Here is a 16,498-nt window from a genome sequence, read left to right as displayed (position 1 = left end):
CTGCTTCACTGACGCAGCATCTTCTCAGAGTGCTCCAAAACCAGGGCGCCACAACCACCAAAATTAACTGGACCAAGGAAGATTAAGAGGGCCAAGCCAGGATTTAATCAAAAGTTCTGCTCCTCTGCAGCTCTTCCCTGCAGCAGTCTGAGAGTATCCATGCCCAGGTCCACCGCTAATTCCATCTCGGAGCAGCACAGGTTTCCTTTCAGCCCAGGGACACCAAGTTCTGCAAGTCCCAGGGAAACTGAGAGCAGCCACATGGAATGTGAAGTCACACACCAGCACTCCCAAACCCCGCAAATCAGCATCCTAGACCCTACAGCTCCTGAAGTCCAGATGGCTTATAAAACCTCGGAGCATGAACAAGTCCCTGGATGTGTCAGCCCCATCTCAGCAGTTCTCAGGCTCGGTGAGGAGGTGACAGGGAAGTGGCCCCTGAGAACAGCCTGCAGCACACGAACGAGGCAGGAGGTCACAGCCCCAAAATCCTGTTAGGCACGGAGATCCCTTTGGAGAGAAATGTTCTTGCTCTGAAAGAGCTGTCTGGGCCCAGCCGGGGCAACGCGAGCAGCTGGTGGGAGGAAGAGTCACTTGGAAGGAGGAGGTCTGGCCGGAGGCTCCTCCCAGGAAGGCGTGGACAGGCCTGCGGCTGCCCGGCTCAGGTGCCTGCCCTGGACACCAGGTAGTAGAGGATGAAGAAGATGAGGACGAGGGCCACGGACACGGCGCAGAGCAGGCGGCGGTTGTCCCGCCCGGAGCGCGCCATGGTGGAGAAGCGCTTCACGCTGCCCGTCAGCAGCCCCGTCACACTCAGGAAATCCGAGTCCTGTGGAGGGCACAGACAGCCAAGGTGGAGGCATCATAGAGATGTGGAACACCCCCGAGTTGGAGGGATTCCACAGGGGTTATCCAGTCCGACTCCTGGCCCTGCACAGGACACCTCAACGACCCAACCACGTCCCTGAGCTCTGGCAGGTTTGTGGCTACAACCACTGCCTGTTCCAGTGCCCAGCCACCCTCTGGGGGAAGAAGCTTACCCTAAGACCCAACCTAATACAACTCCAGCCATTCCCTCGGGTCCTAGGATCAAGCTCATCCTGCTGTGCCACAGATGAAGGAATCCTTGAGGAATCTCCCACCTCCTGGCTAAAAACATTGGCACAGAAGCTGCACAGCAGCCACCTGTCTCCCTCAAGGTCCTTCCTTTCCAGTGCTCTGGGATCAGCACCGTTCCCACCGTGCTCCTTCCTGGAGCTTCTGCTCACATTGCTCCTGAAATGCCACAAACTCTGTAAGAGCAGCGTGGTTTGGTGCCGATTTAGGGCTTCTCCCTTAAGGGCTTTTGCCATCCCACCTTTTATCTCGACTCCCTGATTTGCTGGGAGCTGTGTGGCAGACCGGGGCACTCAACAGCCTGTGGGACCCAGAGCATCACCTGTGCTCCCTCTGAAGACATCAGTGTCCCACAAGGCCCCACAGGGAGCCTGCCTGAGGTGTTGCAGTTCTGGTTCATACACCAAGGGAGAGCTGAGGAACAGCCCAGAGGCAGCTTTAATCCCAGCAAGGAGGGATCTCCATTAGCATTTCCAAGGTGTGCTGTCCCACATCAGCCCTTCAGGTGCCAGGTCCTTACCATGCCATCCAGGTAGCGGTTCTGTTCCTCAGTGTCCTTGTCGATATCCAGAGCCAGCTACAGGACAAGGGAGGGAACGGGAATTCAGAGCTTGTCATGTACGGAGAACTACTAAAATGAGAGTTAGCAGAGCAACGTGCTGCTTTCCTGGCTCCTGTAGACACACAGGGGCTTGTCTGGGACAGGGACAAGGAAAATGATTCTCATTTCCCTGGAGGCTTGTTGAACTTTTCCAGTTCTGCAGCGCTGAAAGTAAACCCTGGGACACAAAGGCAGGAATTCAGAGTCTGCCCTTCTATGTGGTGAGTCGCCAACTTCTTTCATGGTTTCTACTATTTTTTAAATAGTAATTTATAATAACGTTATAATCATTGCAACAATTTTATAATAATATGACAATAATTGTTAGAATAATTATAATAATAAAAAATAGAGCTCAAATCTCTAAATCGAAGTATTTGATATTAAGAGCAAACCAGTTTTAAGATCACTTGCATAGAAACACAGGTATTTTCCAAAATTAATCTACCTGCCTTTTTATTGCGAATTTTTTCCCGAGGAGGTGAGCTTGGCAACACCTCACCTGTGCAGAGGTGTTTATGTTTTGTATGTTTTATGTTTTTTGACGTTTCTCTCTGTGCCTAAAAATCCTTTGCTGAGTGGCACGAGCACATCATTCCTGTCAGATGATGTTGTAAACCTCGAAGGGAATTTGTAAAGGTGTCCTTGGCACAAGTGAAAATTAGACCACTGTATCACCACCTGAGAGTTTTTAATGCACAAGAAGCCTCTGCAGAGCATAGGTGAGGGTGCTGGGGCACTGGCACGAGTTGCCCAGAGAAGCTGCGGCTGGCCCATCCCTGGAAGTGTTCAAATCCAAGTTGGAGCAACCTGGGCTAGTGGAAGGTGTTCCTGCCCACAGCAGGGCGTGGGACTCGATGGGCTTTAAGGCCTCTTCCTGCCCAAACCATTCCATGGTTCTGTGATCCCCTGCAGCACCCCCAGGTAAGCAGAGGCCCTCCTTCCCCACACCCTCGGCACTCACAGATTTCAGCCTGGTGACCTTGCTGGCCAGGCTGTCGGTCATCCGCTTGTTCTCCACATCCAGCAGGTCATCCATGGCGCTCGGACTCTGCCCTGGGAGATAAGGAGGAGGAGGACACGTTGTACCTGCCCTGGCACAGCACAGGTGTGTAGCTGCCCGAGGGATCTCCACCTGTCACAGCCCCTCCTCGCACCTCTGGAACCCTCCCAAGTTGGTTTGGACAAAACCGCCCCAAACTTTCCCTGACTTGCCCCCTGAATTGCCACCATGGCCCAGCAGCAGCTTGGAGGGCTTTGTGCCCAGCGATATCCAGGGATGAGATCTGGGTGAAGCAGAGCAAATCCAGGGCTCTTAACCCCTCATCCATGTTGGGGTCTCCTGGCATTGCTGCCTGTTGGGGGGCAGCTAGGGGTCGGGATGGGAACTAGGGGTCCAAGGGGGCAATTAGGGGTTCGAGGGGCAGCTGAGGATCCCAGAAGGGCCCCGGAGGAGCAGTCAGGGATGCGGAGAGGGGGGCAATAAGGGGTTCAAGGGGAGGGTAGTTACCGATTCAAGGGGGGAAGTTAGGGGTTCGGGGAGGGGGGCCAGTTAGGGATTCAAGGGTTCCGTTACGGGGGGGTGTATGGGGCAATTACGTGTTCGGGGGTGTATTTAAGGGTTCAAGGGACGGCATTTAGGGGCTCAAGGGAGGTCAATTAGGCGTTCGAGGGGGGTAAATCGGGGGACTGCGGGAGGTCCCGTGGGGTGCAGCGGGGTCGGGGAGCAGTTGTGCAGCCGGGCGCTCGCCCTCCCTCGGCCCCCTCCAGTCCCCCAAACCTGTCCCTGTCCCCTCACCTCGGCCCCGCTCCGCCATGGCCGCCCCGGCCCGTCCCGCCTCCCCGGGCGGAGCCGCCGCGAAATGTCCGCCGGTCCTTCCTCCTCCTCCTTCTCCTTCTCCTTCCCCGGCACCGGGACCCTCGGGCCGCTCGCCCGGGCCGGGGCGGAAGGGTCGGCGCTGCCCCCCGAGGGATCCCCGGCCGCAGGTACGGCCGGAGCCTGTCCAGACACGGGGGCGAAACGGGGGCGTGGGAGAGAAAATAGGGGCTTGGGGCAAAAACAGGGGTTTGTGGACAAAAAAAAAAAAGGGGGGTTGGAATGTGCCCAGATGTCGGGGGAAGGAGGTGGCGGTGGGAGGAGCCAGCCGAGGTGTGGAACAGGGGTATATGTGCAGTGGTCCACTGGCTCATGCCATCCCCCCGAAAGCGGAGCAGGTCCCCTCCATCCCAGCCCCTTGGCACGGGGATGCTGTATCCCTGCCCCGGGCCAACCCAGCCACCTGTCCCCGCGGCTTTCCGCCTTCCACAATGCGGGATTTGCCCTTGGTCCCCCCAAAACGCCCCTCTTTGGGAGCACGGGCGGGTGGGGATACCCCGTGTGATCCTCAAAGCTCCCGGGTGGTTGAATTCGGTGTGACCAGCGCGGCCTCATCGCAAAACACGGCCCATGGCAACACGGAGCCTGAACAGGTATCCAAGCCCACCTGTGCACCCAAATCTGCCGGATTTTCCCCCATCGGGAGTCGTGTCCCAGCACCGTGGGCTCGCGTGGCTCCCTGAGCAGTTAAACCGGTGCCGTGACTGAAATAATCCCGTCTCCCGTGTCCTTGCGCATCTGCTCCCTGGCACTGGCGGCAGGGACATCATCTCCCGGGGGACGGCGGCTCCGGACGCGCGTTTGGCCTGTGCGTGCGGGGATCGGCCATAATCCGACCCTCCACGGAACCCTCCTCATCTGCTTCCCACCTCCTGCAAAGGTACCTCCGCCTGGAGCCAGAGGATACTCTCCTGCCCGGCTGCCTCGCCGCTCCATCCTTTCTCACTCCACGAGGATGTTGCTGAGTTTATTTGTTATTTTCCCCCCTGTGCGGCAGCAGGAATCAGGGCAACCGGGGAGGAGGAGGAGGAGGCAGGGAGCTATTTCAGGGAGCTGCTGTTATCTGCTCCGCGTTAATCCCTGGCTGGTGGGGGGGAAGGTTTTCCCTGAGCGCTTTCCTGGGAGGGCACGTATTAAACATTGAAAAGCAGAGCGAGGAAGAAGAAGATTAACGGGAGAGAGAGGAAGCTGGTGCTGGCTTTGCTCGGGTTATTCATCTGCTTATGGATGCAGCAGTGTGAGCAATATCACTCTGGGGTTTTTTTTGTGTTGTGTTTTTTCCTCTCCCCACCCCTTTCTCTCTTCCCTCTCAGCTGTCTGTCTGCCGAGGTGCTTTTGCATCACCCTGGAAGTCCCCTCGCTCCCCTTGCTCCTGGTTCTGCCGTAGCTGAGCTGCTGGGATAATGGAGCTCAGGGCTGTGGTCACCACGCTGGAAAGCGGGGAGCAGGACACAGTTCTCAAGGTGCTCCAGGTCTACAACCAGGAGGTGAGTGAGCATCGACCCCTCCCTGCTGTCAGGGACTCTTAAAAAAATTATTATCGAGATGCCAAGTAAAGCCTGGCAGGGAAATAGGAGTCAGTGTAAGGACCGAGTAGGAGGAGCCTTTATGTTGAGGCAGGTTTGGGGGTGATGAAACAGGCCAGGGAGGAGCTGCAGGTGAAACGATGTCAGGATTTGCAAGTCAAAGATGATTAGAGGGGACTGCACGGCTCTGAATATCAAAACACGATGATTTGGAAGCAGAGCTGGGAGTGTTTCTAACCTTAAAGTGGGAAAAGATTATCTGTGGGAGTAAATTTCTGCCTGGAAAAGAGGAGACTGAGGGTAGACCTTGGCTGTTTACAGCTTCCTTCTAAGGGGCACCACCGATCTCTGCTTGCTGTGACCAGTGACAGGACCCGAGTGAACGGCTGAAGCTGTGTCAGGGGAGGTTTAGGACAGATAATCAGGAAAAGGTTCTTCCCCCAGAGGGTGGTTGGGCACTCAACAGGCTCCCCAAGGCAGTAGTCACAGCCCCAAGGCTGATAGAGCTTATGGTGGGATTGCTGGGGCTGAGCAGGGCGAGGAGTGGGACTGAGTGATCCTTGTGTGTCCCTTCCAACTGAGGAGACTCTGTGATTCCGTGAAATCCCACTTGAAACAGACTCTGGTTGTCAGGGAAATTTCCTTTGGAGGGTTCCCCCAGGAGGGGCTGGCCCTGCGGATCGCTGTGACTCACTCTGCACCAGGCTGGAGTAGGTGGGAAGCCAGCAGGGAAAACCTGAGGAATGTTTTGCGGGAGCATGTGTGAGAGAGGGAGTGTGGAACTATTCGTAGCAGCCGCATTTGGAATGGGGAGATCTTGGCCAAGGAGGAGCAGATCCCTGCTAAGGACAGGGCTGAGGATTAGCAGTACCCGCAGCAGGTGCCACACCAGAGTCATCAGGGTGCAAACAGCGTCTGTGTGACCAACTCAAGGCCCCAAACCACGGCATTTCCCATCGATCCCCCCAGCTGGGTCCTTCCCGGTGTATCAGGCATATGGAACTCGAGCCAGAGGGTTTGCTGGCCCGTCTGAAGGAAATGGAGCAGTCAAAGAGGATTATGAAACTGCAGATAAAGCCGGCATGGCCTGGCATCGCTTTTGCTGCAAGACTGAAGGTTCTGTAACCTTTCCCGGGGATTTATTTTAATTCACTGTTGGACACGCAGTTTTTGGTTGCCGGGGATAAACTGCAGCTAAAGCAAAACCCCAGGTATGGTCAAATTACCCCTAAATGGGATTAGAGCCTGCAGAGAGGATGTGCTAGGGGAAGAACGAGCATGGCTGTCTGCAGAGCGCAGCGGTGCTGGGAGTGGAAACGTGATCCAACAGCCTGTGGATGGATCAGGTCGTGGAGCTCACACAGCGTGATGGGAATACACCTGTCCTGCCCCCACCCCTGCGGCTGCTGCTCCTGGGGCATCGCTGTGTCCATCGCTGCTTCCAGGCTGGACAAATCAACACCATCCCTGGGCTCCTGGTGACTGCACACACATCACCAGTGTTTTATGGATTTTTAACAGTTTTGTTCTCCATGCTTGGACCAAAGGTTCTCTTGGTGTAAACAAGGATTGCCTCATTCTCTGGGAAGTGCTGCTTCTCCCCAGGAACCTGTGGTCTCCTGTGCTCTCTGGTTCCATGGGAGCAGGTGTAGCCAGGAGGGAGACTATCAGTGAAGAACAACCAAAAGAGAGAGAGAAACAGAAATGTTTCCCATTAATCGAGAGCAGGAATGTTTGTTAGGAAGGGGACGGAGCAGGGCTGTGGAGATCAGGTCCCTTGTGTTTAAAGAACTTGACCTGGATAACCATGAAGATCTATTCCCACGTACCAAGGAGACAGCACTTCTTTTGGTGGGGAAAAGAAGCAAATAAATATCAAGGGGAGATGTGTGCAGCATCAGCTTGGTGGTGTCACTGAGCTGAGGAATTACCGGCTCATAGGGGATATTGGGATTGAGAGGAGTATCCACTGTGCTGCTGCAGTATTTAGTTTAAATCCACCCATCAGCTGACCCGTGGCACTCTGCCCGAGCCATGGATCCGGGGATAGTGCCCATCGTGGGAGGGACTGTTGGGAGAAGGTGTGTTTGCTGTTGCAGCAAGTTTTGGACCTGCTGCTTTCAAGCAGAATGACTCTACCCTGGTTCTGTGGAGTTTTAACCTATTCCTTGTTCTGATTTGTTTTGTTTTTTTCCACAGAAGTCTCAGTGCTTCATCTTTGAGGATGAGGAGCGGGAGGAGAGGAAGGTAGGCACGTGCTCCTTACTTTTCCTCTTTGGTTGGTGTGTAAATCTGCTGCTCCGTACTTGTGTCCAACTGGGCTTGACAGGCAGCTCCCACAGGGAAAAAAATGAGGGGTTTCCATTAACTTGGGCAGGGAATGATGTGCTCAGAGCATCTGGCTCTGTTTTTTCCAGCAATAGTTGGTGTTTTGGATAAAAGTCAGCATCCATCTGGCATTAGCAGAGGTCCCGTGATCCATGCAGTCCCAGCCATGGGTGTAATGGGTGTGATCCCCAGGCTCCCAGGAAGGGTGAGGGGTCCCACTGGGAGCCAGCAGTGGGGTTTGCCTGGAGCTGTGTATTAGCAGATCCTCTAAGCTGGCGTGATATGGCACTCGGAGGGAGGGAACTGCTTTTCCTGCTCCTGCAGCTCTTCGTGCCGGGCCGGCCTTGTCCTGGCTGCTCTGATGCAAGAACGACTCTGGGTTTCCAGGATTATTTTCCAGCTGGCTCAGTTGTGTGGTCAGTTCACTGGCGGATGGTGCCAATGCCTGTGTTAGCACAGCAAGTGCAGGCCAGGCGACCTGGGCGGAGAACAGGACCTCCTTTGGCTGAGCCAGTGCCAGCTGCTGCCACACGGAGCGTGCCCAGGCACAGCCTGAAGTGTGGGATTGGATCTGATGAGATCCGAGCTCTTTGCTGCCAGACAAGGATCCAGGCAGTGTCCTGCTGTGGGGGTGTATGCCATGAAACACGAGTTGAGCATCACCACCAGTTCCTGGTGCTCACGTGTCCTGATGGTTCAGCCCTGGGGTCTCTTTCCCCTGAGCCAGCCCAAGGCTTTGGTCACTGTGTCTGGATCTGAAGCTCTGTCTCTGCCTCCTGTCTGGAGGGAGCAGAGAAACAGCTGTATTTTCTCACTTCCCCGGGGTGTGACTGTGGGGCACTCCAGGAGCCTCACATTAAGGGCTGAAGTTCCTTTTTTCTTCATTCCTTTCTTCAGTAGTTTCATTTTGCCAGGGGAGGTTCAAGTTGGACATCAGGAGGAATTTCCTCATGGGAAGGGTTATCAGGCACTTGTAGCGGCTGACCAGGGACGTGGTGGAATCCCCATCCCTGGAGGTGTCCAAGGAACAACTAGACGTGGCAGTCAGTGCTCTGGTGTGGGTGACAAAGTGGGGATGTGACACAGGTTGGTCTCGATGGTCTTGGAGGTCTTTTCCAACCTCAGTGATTATGATTAATTATTGCAACCTTAATGATTCTGTGATTATTCTGAAGTGTAACTGGTGGGGCTGCATTTAACCCATTGCAAACCTCCTTTTTGGGTTCTCTTGCTCTTGTAACGTCATGGAGAGATCTGTGGTTTCAGACATGTTGTGTTAGAGGTCTGGTGAGCTCTCACCTCACCCAGCTGTGCGTGGGTGTGATGCGAAGTGTTACAACGTATGGCTGAACCTGAGCTGCCCGTGGCTGTGAGGCCTTACCTGGGCTCCTCCGTTACTCACCATTCCCTGCGAGGATTAACTCTGCAGCTCCTGTGAATTGTGTTAGTGGGGCTCTGCCAGTCTGTACCCACAGAGGATCTGGGCCAGTAGGTCTCCAGGCAGCACTGGGGTTAAGGAGATGCTGCTTATTTGAATCTCCTGAGGTCTCTTCACCTGCTTTTACCAGGGCATCACATGCTCTGCTCACCTCCCTTGGGTCCTGTGGCCCTCCCTTGGTGGTTCTCTGATGCCTCTCTCTACTTCTCCAGTCTTGTTTGTGGATCCTCTGGATCAGGTGCCTCCCTGATCTTACAGAGGAGCAGAGGGCTGCTGCCAAGTGCGTGGTGACTCCTAAGGGAAGACCTGAGGTGAAGGACTGAGGGAGGTTTTTGCCCTCAGTGTAGTGGTCAGGCAAACCCTCTCAGCCTGAACCATCCTCACCAGGGCAAAGCTACAACAGTGACCTGTTTGTGTTCTCCCTTTACACCCAGTACCCTCTCCCAGCCATTTGTTGCTGGTTGTTCTTGCCCAAACTGGTCCAGGATCCAGTGCCAGAGCCAGGCACTTCCTGAGTGCTGCTGAGCGCACACCTGAGCAGACCCACCTCCAGGTGATGCTCCCATTGTCCAGGGCAGAGCATGACAGGGTCGGAGAGAGCACTGGGAAGTGTCGGTATCCCAGGCATTGCTTGTTTCCAACTGTACAGAAAATGGCCCAGCTGCTGATTAAGTTCCTGGAGAGGGAGCTGCAGCCGTCCTGCCAGGTCACCTGCTTGGAGAGCATCCGTATCCTGTCCCGGGACAAGCACTGCCTCGACCCTTTCACCACCGAGGAAGGCCTGAAGACCCTTTCCCGGCACGCTGGCATCGACTATTCGGAGGAGCTCATCCGGGAGGTCCCAGACTTGGACGTGATCCTGGAATCCCTCAAATGCCTGTGCAACATTGTGTTCAGCAGCCCGCGGGCTCAGGAGCTGACGGCCGAGGCCCGGCTGGTGGTGGGGCTGGCCCGGCGCATCAAGCTCTACAACGAGCGGAGCCTCCCTCACGATGTCAAGTTCTTTGACCTGCGCCTGCTGTTCCTGCTGACGGCCCTGAGGGTGGACATCCGGCAGCAGCTCGCCCAGGAGCTCCGGGGCATCAGCCTAATGGCAGACACCCTGGAGCTGACGCTCGGCGTGAAGTGGTTGGACCCCTACGAAGTTGCCACCGAGGAGGGACTTCTCCCACCTTTGCCTCGGCAGGAGACGGAGCGAGCCATGGAGATCCTCAAAGTGCTCTTCAACATCACCTTTGATTCCAGCAAGAGGGAAGTGGATGAGGTAAGCTCCTTGGGTCTGTGGCACTCACGTGTCCCCGGGCTCTGGCTTTGCTGGTTTTCTCCTCCCTTGCATTTCCTTCTGTCCCAGACTGGTCCTCGTGCAGCCCCAGGTATATGTCAGGGTGGTGAGGGACTCGGGTGTGCCCGGGGCACTGCCCCTGTCCAGTGCAGTATTAACCCTTACAGCATTTAGAGCATCTCCACTTAAAAGTTGGGGATTTTCCCTTAATGACATGACTTGCTGAGCAAGAGGGAGAGTGGAACCTCAGGATAATTCACTTCTGAGCGTGGCCACCTCTTCACCTTCAGGCCAAGGTCAGAGGGAGGTGTGATGGAGAACACCATCCCTCTACCTAATCCATGGAGTGTTTTGGAGCTTACTCCAGCCCTTAACTCAATGTCATAGAGTGAGTGGAAATGTGTTGGGCAGCTGGAAGGCCATTTTTTGGGCCCAAAAGGAGAACTGGGAGGCTGAGAAGCACCCCGCTGTGCATGACCAGGCTATGGCTGCAGGGGCAGCAGGCTCTGGGATGTGTGGGATCCCCTTTGCTGATCAAGGTTTCCATTTTCCATTCTGGGGCCAGGAAGATGCTGCTTTGTACCGGCACTTGGGTGCCCTCCTGCGCCACTGCCTCATGATCTCTGCCGATGGCGAGGACCGGACCGAGGAGTTCCACAGGTGTGTGCTAGGAACCTGGGCCTTGAGCTTCCCCTGGAGCAGGGGGGGGATCCTGCCTGACCTGGGCTAAGTGTGAGGACCACTGCTGACCCACAGCTCTCGGGTTTGGCCTGTGGGTCCCTCATGCTGCTGGAATTCAGAAACAGCCGTTCCTGCCCTTGGAATGACATGTAGGAATGGTGTGGCCTCCCGGCCCTCAACATCCTGTTCCAATGTCCTTTTTCAGGCTATCCCTACAGCAACAACCATCTCAGTGGGCAACTGGCCAGAGCAGACACACCTTTGACCACCCAGACTGGCTCTGTCGAAACCCCTGTGTTCTCAGTTGTCACTCAAGTCTCTTTAGAGTCCTCAGCACGTAGTTCAGCTGCCCAAAAAGCAATTTCAGTTATTCCCTTTCAGTGGTGTGTGGAGCCTGGGATGCTCCAAGACAACTTGGATCATGGGGTCCTTGCACTCCTGGAAGTTAATGACAGACCTTCACTGCTACAGAGCCGAAGGAAAAAAAAAAAAAGCAAAGCTCCATCACTGTGTGTTCTCTTCTCTTCCCTTTCACACATGTAGCCACACAGTCAACCTGCTGGGCAACCTGCCCCTGAAGTGTCTGGATGTGCTCCTGACCCCCAAGGTGCGGCCGGGCTCACTGGAGTACATGGGTGTCAACATGGATGCAGTCAGCATCCTCCTGGATTTCCTGGAGCACCGCCTGGACAGGGTGAGGGCTGAGGGGGTGCTCATTGCTCATTCCCACAGGTTCAGGGCACCTTTCCCTCAGCCTGGCAGAGCCCAGTGCCAGCATGCTTGGTTTGGAGTTGTAGAAGGGGCAGCTCTTGGCAGAGCTGTGGTCAGTGGGGCTAAACCAACATCTGTGGACAGGAAGGTGACTGTCATTGCTTTGAGGGCTGCAGTCCCTCAAAGATCAATGAGATCAGTGAATTGGCTGATAATTAGCTGGGTGATGGACATATTAGCCCTGTTTCACTCAGCAGTGAAGGCCTCTGGAAGCCTGAATTTGCATTGTTTTCAAGCTGACCATGGTTTTCAGCCTCGGGAGTTATCCTAAAGGGCCTCAAAATTTTACCACCACATTTTTCTGCCCTGGATGCCCTGCCCAAGGATTTTTTGGCAAGCTGTGTGGTGTGGGGAGAGAGGAGATACTGAATGCCTGTGGTAGAGGGCTGGGAAGCTTTGTGTCCATCCATCTCCCTGACAGACTGTACTCATGTTCTCCAGCGTGAGCTGGACAGGCTGAGCGCGGCGTGACTGATGTGCTGCTCCTTTTGGGGATATTTCTGCAGGGCCACAAGCTGAAGGAGAGCCTGACCCCTGTGCTGAACCTGCTGACGGAGAGTGCCCGTGTCCACCGCCAGACCAGGAAGTTCCTGAAGGCCAGGGTACGCTGTGCTCAACCCAAAGGTTGGGGGTGCTGCCCTGAGAGGAGAGGAGATGAGCAAACCCCTGGTTTTGGCCACCCTCCACACACCTCTGGGTTCTCATGTGAGTGGTTGAGGCCTCTGGCACCCACAGTATTTCTCCCCCTGCCCAGGTGCTGCCGCCGCTGCGGGACGTGCGGAACCGACCGGAGGTGGGAAATTCCCTGCGGAACAAGCTGGTGCGGCTCATGACCCACATCGACACTGACGTCAAGCACTGCGCCGCAGAGTTCCTCTTCGTGCTCTGCAAGGAGAGCGGTGAGTCCCCCAGGGGGCTTTGGCAGGGAGCCCCTCGATGTGGCCTCCGGGAGAGCCAGAGCATATGTGGGATGGGGACCCTCCGTGAACCTTCTGCCTTCCCTGGGGACAGCCACGCTGAGCAGGGAAAAGGGGAGCGTTCCGGGAGCTCATTGGGAAGGAGGTGCTGTCTCTCAGGCCAGCAGTGAGGGACAAGCTGTGCTGCAGGGCACCCCAACACCCTACAGACAGCCTGGGCCACGTTCAGCCCCCCGCCTGTGGCCGCTGTCCCCCTGACAGTGTCCCTGGGTCTCCGTGGCCTGGCATGACCGTGGGGCTGGAGGCGGGAGGGGAGCACAGCATGGTCTCTGTCCTTCTCCCGGCAGTGTCCCGGTTTGTGAAGTACACAGGATACGGGAATGCTGCGGGGCTGCTGGCGGCGCGGGGCCTCATGGCTGGTGGCCGGGAAGAGGGGGAGTACTCGGAGGATGAGGACACGGACACGGAGGAGTACAAAGAGGCAAAGCCCAAGTAAAGAAGTCTGTTCCCCATCTAGAGCACTCCTCTTTCCACGCCTTCTTCCCATTCCTGCTCTACCCCTCTCTGTCTACCTCCTACCATCTCCCTGTCCTGCTCTTCCATGTGCTCATGGCTCCTCTCCCACTCCAGAGCCCAGTGCTGTTGCATCCAGCTAGTTTTTGGCTTCTCTTTTTCCCTTCCCTCTCTTTTTCCCTTCCCTCTCTTTTTCCCTTCCCTCTCTTTTTCCCTTCCCTCTCTTTTTCCCTTCCCTTTCTCTTTTTCCCTTTCCCTCTCCTTTACTCTGCACTGGGTGGTATCTGGAGGGTGGGAAGTGTGTGGGAACAGCCCCAGGTCTGTGCCCACCTGTTATCCCACACTTACCAGCTTCCTTTTCAGTGTCCGTGCAGGTTGGGTTTGTTGGGATTTTCTCTGTTAGCTTTTGCCTCCTGACTTGAGGACAGGGGGGAAGTGTCACCTGGCCTTGTACACCTGGTTTCCTATGGCACTGTGGCATTGGCAGGAGGGGGTGTTGCTCCTGCTGGAGAAATGGGAAGGGTTGTTAAGGATGTAGATTGGAAGCCCCCATAGAATTGTGATGGCACTTGGGCACTAAGGGCACAAGCAGTGGTGATAGCCAGCCCTGCCGTGCTATTCCTCTGCTCCATGGGACACAGGAGGATCCCAACAGCCCTTTGTCCCCCTGCTGTCACCTTTCCCATGCCCTGACCTCACTGTTGTCTGCACAGCATCAACCCTGTGACGGGCCGTGTGGAGGACAAGCTTCCCAACCCCATGGAAGGGATGACAGAGGAGCAGAAGGAGCATGAAGCCATGAAGTTGGTCAATATGTTCGACAAGTTGTCCAGGTACTGGGGTGTGGAGGTGTGTCCGTGTCCACAACTGCCTGTCGGGGGTTCCTCCTTCACAGGCCCTCCTGTGGCTGCATTCCCACGGCCTGAAGGGACTTAGGAGAAGGAGTGGTGGGGGTACCCAGAGAAGCTCTTTCCTCAGCTTTGGCATGATGGGACGCATGATGCGAAATTCCTTGCTGTGCCTGTGCTGTTCCCAAACACCTACTGCTTGCCAGGTTTGTCCAGGAACTCAGGAAGAACAGCAGCCTCTGTCCTGGCAAGGCTGCTCAGGAGGAAGCAGCATTTTGGGGACAGACAGCAGCCAGTGCCACCAGTCCCTTTCTCTGCTGGAAAGCTTTCTCCAGTCATCTCTCATCCATCATTAACAGGTGCTCCAGAGGAGCCCAGTGAGTTCAGGAAGCGAGGGAAGTAATGCGTGTACTTCCATCATGTGTTGGAGGGACAGGAGCACAGACACCAGTGCTAGTTTTCCCCATGGGAATCCTGAACCACACAGAACAGGGCTCTAGAAATGACCCTGTTCCAGGGAACCTGAGAATGGGAATGGTACTGTTTGTGGATTGTGCTTCCAGCCATTGTCTCACCATGCTGGAGGTTTTAGGGCTGGGACTGTGCCCATTTCTCAGAAGGGATCCTTAGTGGTGTCAGGGGTGTTCCGGGCCATTTCCACAAGCCCCGCATTCCTGCTGTGTTCCTGGTCTGTTCCCCTGCTCTGAGAGCTCTGGCTTACCTTTCCTGGCTGCAGGGAGAAGGTGATCCAGCCCATGGGCATCACTCCGAGTGGAAACCTGGCGCCCATGGAAAACGCCATCCGCAACATGGCTGATGACCGCTCGTCATCCGACTCGGACCTGGGGCTGGACTGACCCGGCTCCCGCCCCAGCCATGGAGAGCTGGGCTCCAGCCACTCTCCCTCCGGAACTGGTGCTGCACCCAGAGGCTGGCACTGGGCCAGAACTCTCCCTGTGGGATCGGTATCCAGCCTGGATCCCTCACAGCCCACCACACGGAACACCTGCCTCCTTCCCAGCTCCATAGCCAGCTCTTCTTCCAGAGGTCTCCATGGCCTGGCTCCACCTTGGTCTCTCCTGTCGGCAGCCTTCAGGATTTCACACTCCAAATTGCTTCCAGGACTTTCCAGTAGGATTTTTTTTGTTTAAATGCGTGCTGTTTGGGAAGAGGGGTCAGGGAGAGGCTCTTCCTGCCACTCCATCAGGGTCCATCGATCCGCAGAGCCTCCTGCGTGTGCCTAGCCCCACAGTGGGGAGGCTGCTCCCCGGGAATGCTGTGGGAAGGGGGGGTGCTGCCGGAGAGGGGTGTGGACCATGAATCACGGCAGCTTCTGGGGAGTGGGATCCGCAGGATGTGGTGCAGGAGGCTGTGTCCCTGTGCCGCTGTCCGAGTGCACCAGTGTCCATGTGCACCTGGAACACAGGGAAACTGAGTGAGGCCTTTGAGGAAGCTTCCAGCATCCCACTGGCCATGGGAGAGAGCATGTGGGTGGCAGCCGGGAACACTCCGATGGCCCTTCCCTGGCACTGGGCACTGTCCCTGTCACCAGCCAGTTGGGTTTGGGCGTCCACCTCTCCCCAAATCTCACTTTCCAAAGGAAAGGCCAATACCTGTGCTCTGTCCTTCGCTCCTCCTCGCTGTCCCCAGGTCTCTCTGTCCCCTAGGGGCTGCTCTCAGACCTGGTGTAGATCTGTCTTTATTTTTACTTTTTTCTTTTGGAACAAAACCTTCCCGTCTGTCTCATGTACCCGGATTCCCAAATGTCCCGTCATGAGTAGGAATGCACAAGTGACGCTTGAATAAAGCCAACCTGACACGTGGGCTTGTGGCCATGATTGCTTTACCACAGGGAAGTCCCTAGGGCTGTCTCTGACTAGCCCATGGCAGAGGTGTTCCCAGGTGTTCCTGCCTGCGTGTCCTTAGGAGCTGGGGGTGTTTCTGAACGTGGTCTTGGAGGGGAAGAGCTGGAGAGGTGCTTGGCTCTATTCTGCCTCTGTGCTGGGCACTGCTGAGGCACCTCCTGTGCTGTGTCCAGCTCTGAGTCCCTCGTGGCAAGGAGGTGGTGCTGGAGTGTGTCTTGAGAAGGAAACAGTGATGGGGAAGGGTCTGGAGCACCAGGAGGCTGAGGAAGCTAGGGGGGCTCAGCCTGGAGAAAAGGAGGCTCAGGGGAGACCTTCTGGCTCTGGAACTCCCTGACAGGAGGGGGAAGACAGCGGGGGTCGGGCTCTGCTCCTAGGGAACAAGGGGCAGGAGAGAAAATGGCCTCAAGTTGTGCATGGGGAGGCTCAGATTGGACATCAGGAAGAATTTCCTCATGGAAAGGGTGTTCAGGCATTGGAAGGAGCTGCCCAGGAAGGTGGTGGAGTCTCCACCCCTGGAGGTGTCCAAGGAAGGCCTGGCCATGGCACTCGGTGCTCTGGGCTGGGGGACAAGGTGGGAATCAGGCACAGGGTGGACTTGATGATCGTGGAGATCTTTTCCAACGTGGATGATTCTGGGATTCTGTTTAGCTCCTCGGTGATTAGGAATTGTTTAGTAATGGTTGGAATCCCAGTAACTGATATAAAACTGACCCCCAAGGGTCACAGCCGGGCTGCT

At 55.9% G+C, this 16,498-nt stretch overlaps 2 protein-coding genes across 9 annotated transcripts; one reads left to right on the top strand and one right to left on the bottom strand.

The window, feature by feature from the left end:
* Window positions 1-530: 530 nt before the first annotated feature.
* BET1L (Bet1 golgi vesicular membrane trafficking protein like) lies at window positions 531-4,645 on the bottom strand. 5 transcript variants are annotated; one of them, XM_050337264.1, is made up of 4 exons: window positions 4,463-4,638; window positions 2,682-2,773; window positions 1,637-1,693; window positions 531-829 (listed from the first exon to the last, which is right to left on the bottom strand). In XM_050337264.1, exons 1-4 carry the CDS (start codon window positions 4,527-4,529, stop codon window positions 662-664), a joined length of 384 nt encoding a protein of 127 aa, XP_050193221.1. In that variant the 5' UTR covers window positions 4,530-4,638; the 3' UTR covers window positions 531-661. The 5 variants fall into 5 exon arrangements, with proteins under 5 accessions (XP_050193221.1, XP_050193222.1, XP_050193220.1 ...); XM_050337265.1 differs by having other exon boundaries at window positions 4,478-4,637; XM_050337263.1 differs by lacking the exon at window positions 4,463-4,638 and adding an exon at window positions 4,201-4,363.
* RIC8A (RIC8 guanine nucleotide exchange factor A) lies at window positions 3,571-15,721 on the top strand. 4 transcript variants are annotated; one of them, XM_050337253.1, is made up of 11 exons: window positions 3,571-3,703; window positions 4,907-5,080; window positions 7,319-7,366; window positions 9,535-10,149; window positions 10,733-10,827; window positions 11,392-11,542; window positions 12,126-12,221; window positions 12,374-12,518; window positions 12,884-13,028; window positions 13,763-13,882; window positions 14,634-15,721. In XM_050337253.1, the coding sequence occupies exons 2-11, from the start codon at window positions 4,997-4,999 to the stop codon at window positions 14,752-14,754; spliced, it is 1,620 nt and encodes a 539-aa protein (XP_050193210.1). In that variant the 5' UTR covers window positions 3,571-3,703; window positions 4,907-4,996; the 3' UTR covers window positions 14,755-15,721. The 4 variants fall into 4 exon arrangements, with proteins under 4 accessions (XP_050193210.1, XP_050193207.1, XP_050193209.1 ...); XM_050337250.1 differs by lacking the exon at window positions 3,571-3,703 and adding an exon at window positions 4,357-4,473; XM_050337252.1 differs by lacking the exon at window positions 3,571-3,703 and adding an exon at window positions 4,626-4,801.
* The last annotated feature ends 777 nt before the right edge of the window (window positions 15,722-16,498 follow it).

Source organism: Myiozetetes cayanensis, unplaced genomic scaffold (genome assembly GCF_022539395.1).
Source record: "Myiozetetes cayanensis isolate MyiCay16 unplaced genomic scaffold, myiCay2020 scf6-25, whole genome shotgun sequence".
Classification (NCBI taxonomy): domain Eukaryota; kingdom Metazoa; phylum Chordata; class Aves; order Passeriformes; family Tyrannidae; genus Myiozetetes; species Myiozetetes cayanensis.
This window is presented reverse-complemented; position numbering and strand designations above follow the sequence as displayed.

What these genes read in the sequence shown, in the direction of transcription:
- BET1L (XM_050337262.1), bottom strand. Translation starts at nt 4,529, where the DNA reads ATGGAGCGGCGAGGCAGCCGGGCAGGAGAGTATCCTCTGGCTCCAGGC. An exon ending in CATGGCGGAGCGGGGCCGAG is followed by an intron (nt 2,774 to 3,515) that starts GTGAGGGGACAG and finishes CTTATCTCCCAG; the next exon opens with GGCAGAGTCCGAGCGCCATG. An exon ending in AGGTCACCAGGCTGAAATCT is followed by an intron (nt 1,896 to 2,681) that starts GTGAGTGCCGAG and finishes TTTGTGTCCCAG; the next exon opens with GGTTTACTTTCAGCGCTGCA.
- RIC8A (XM_050337253.1), top strand. Translation starts at nt 4,997, where the DNA reads ATGGAGCTCAGGGCTGTGGTCACCACGCTGGAAAGCGGGGAGCAGGAC. An exon ending in GCAAGAGGGAAGTGGATGAG is followed by an intron (nt 10,150 to 10,732) that starts GTAAGCTCCTTG and finishes TTCTGGGGCCAG; the next exon opens with GAAGATGCTGCTTTGTACCG. An exon ending in TGGAGCACCGCCTGGACAGG is followed by an intron (nt 11,543 to 12,125) that starts GTGAGGGCTGAG and finishes ATATTTCTGCAG; the next exon opens with GGCCACAAGCTGAAGGAGAG.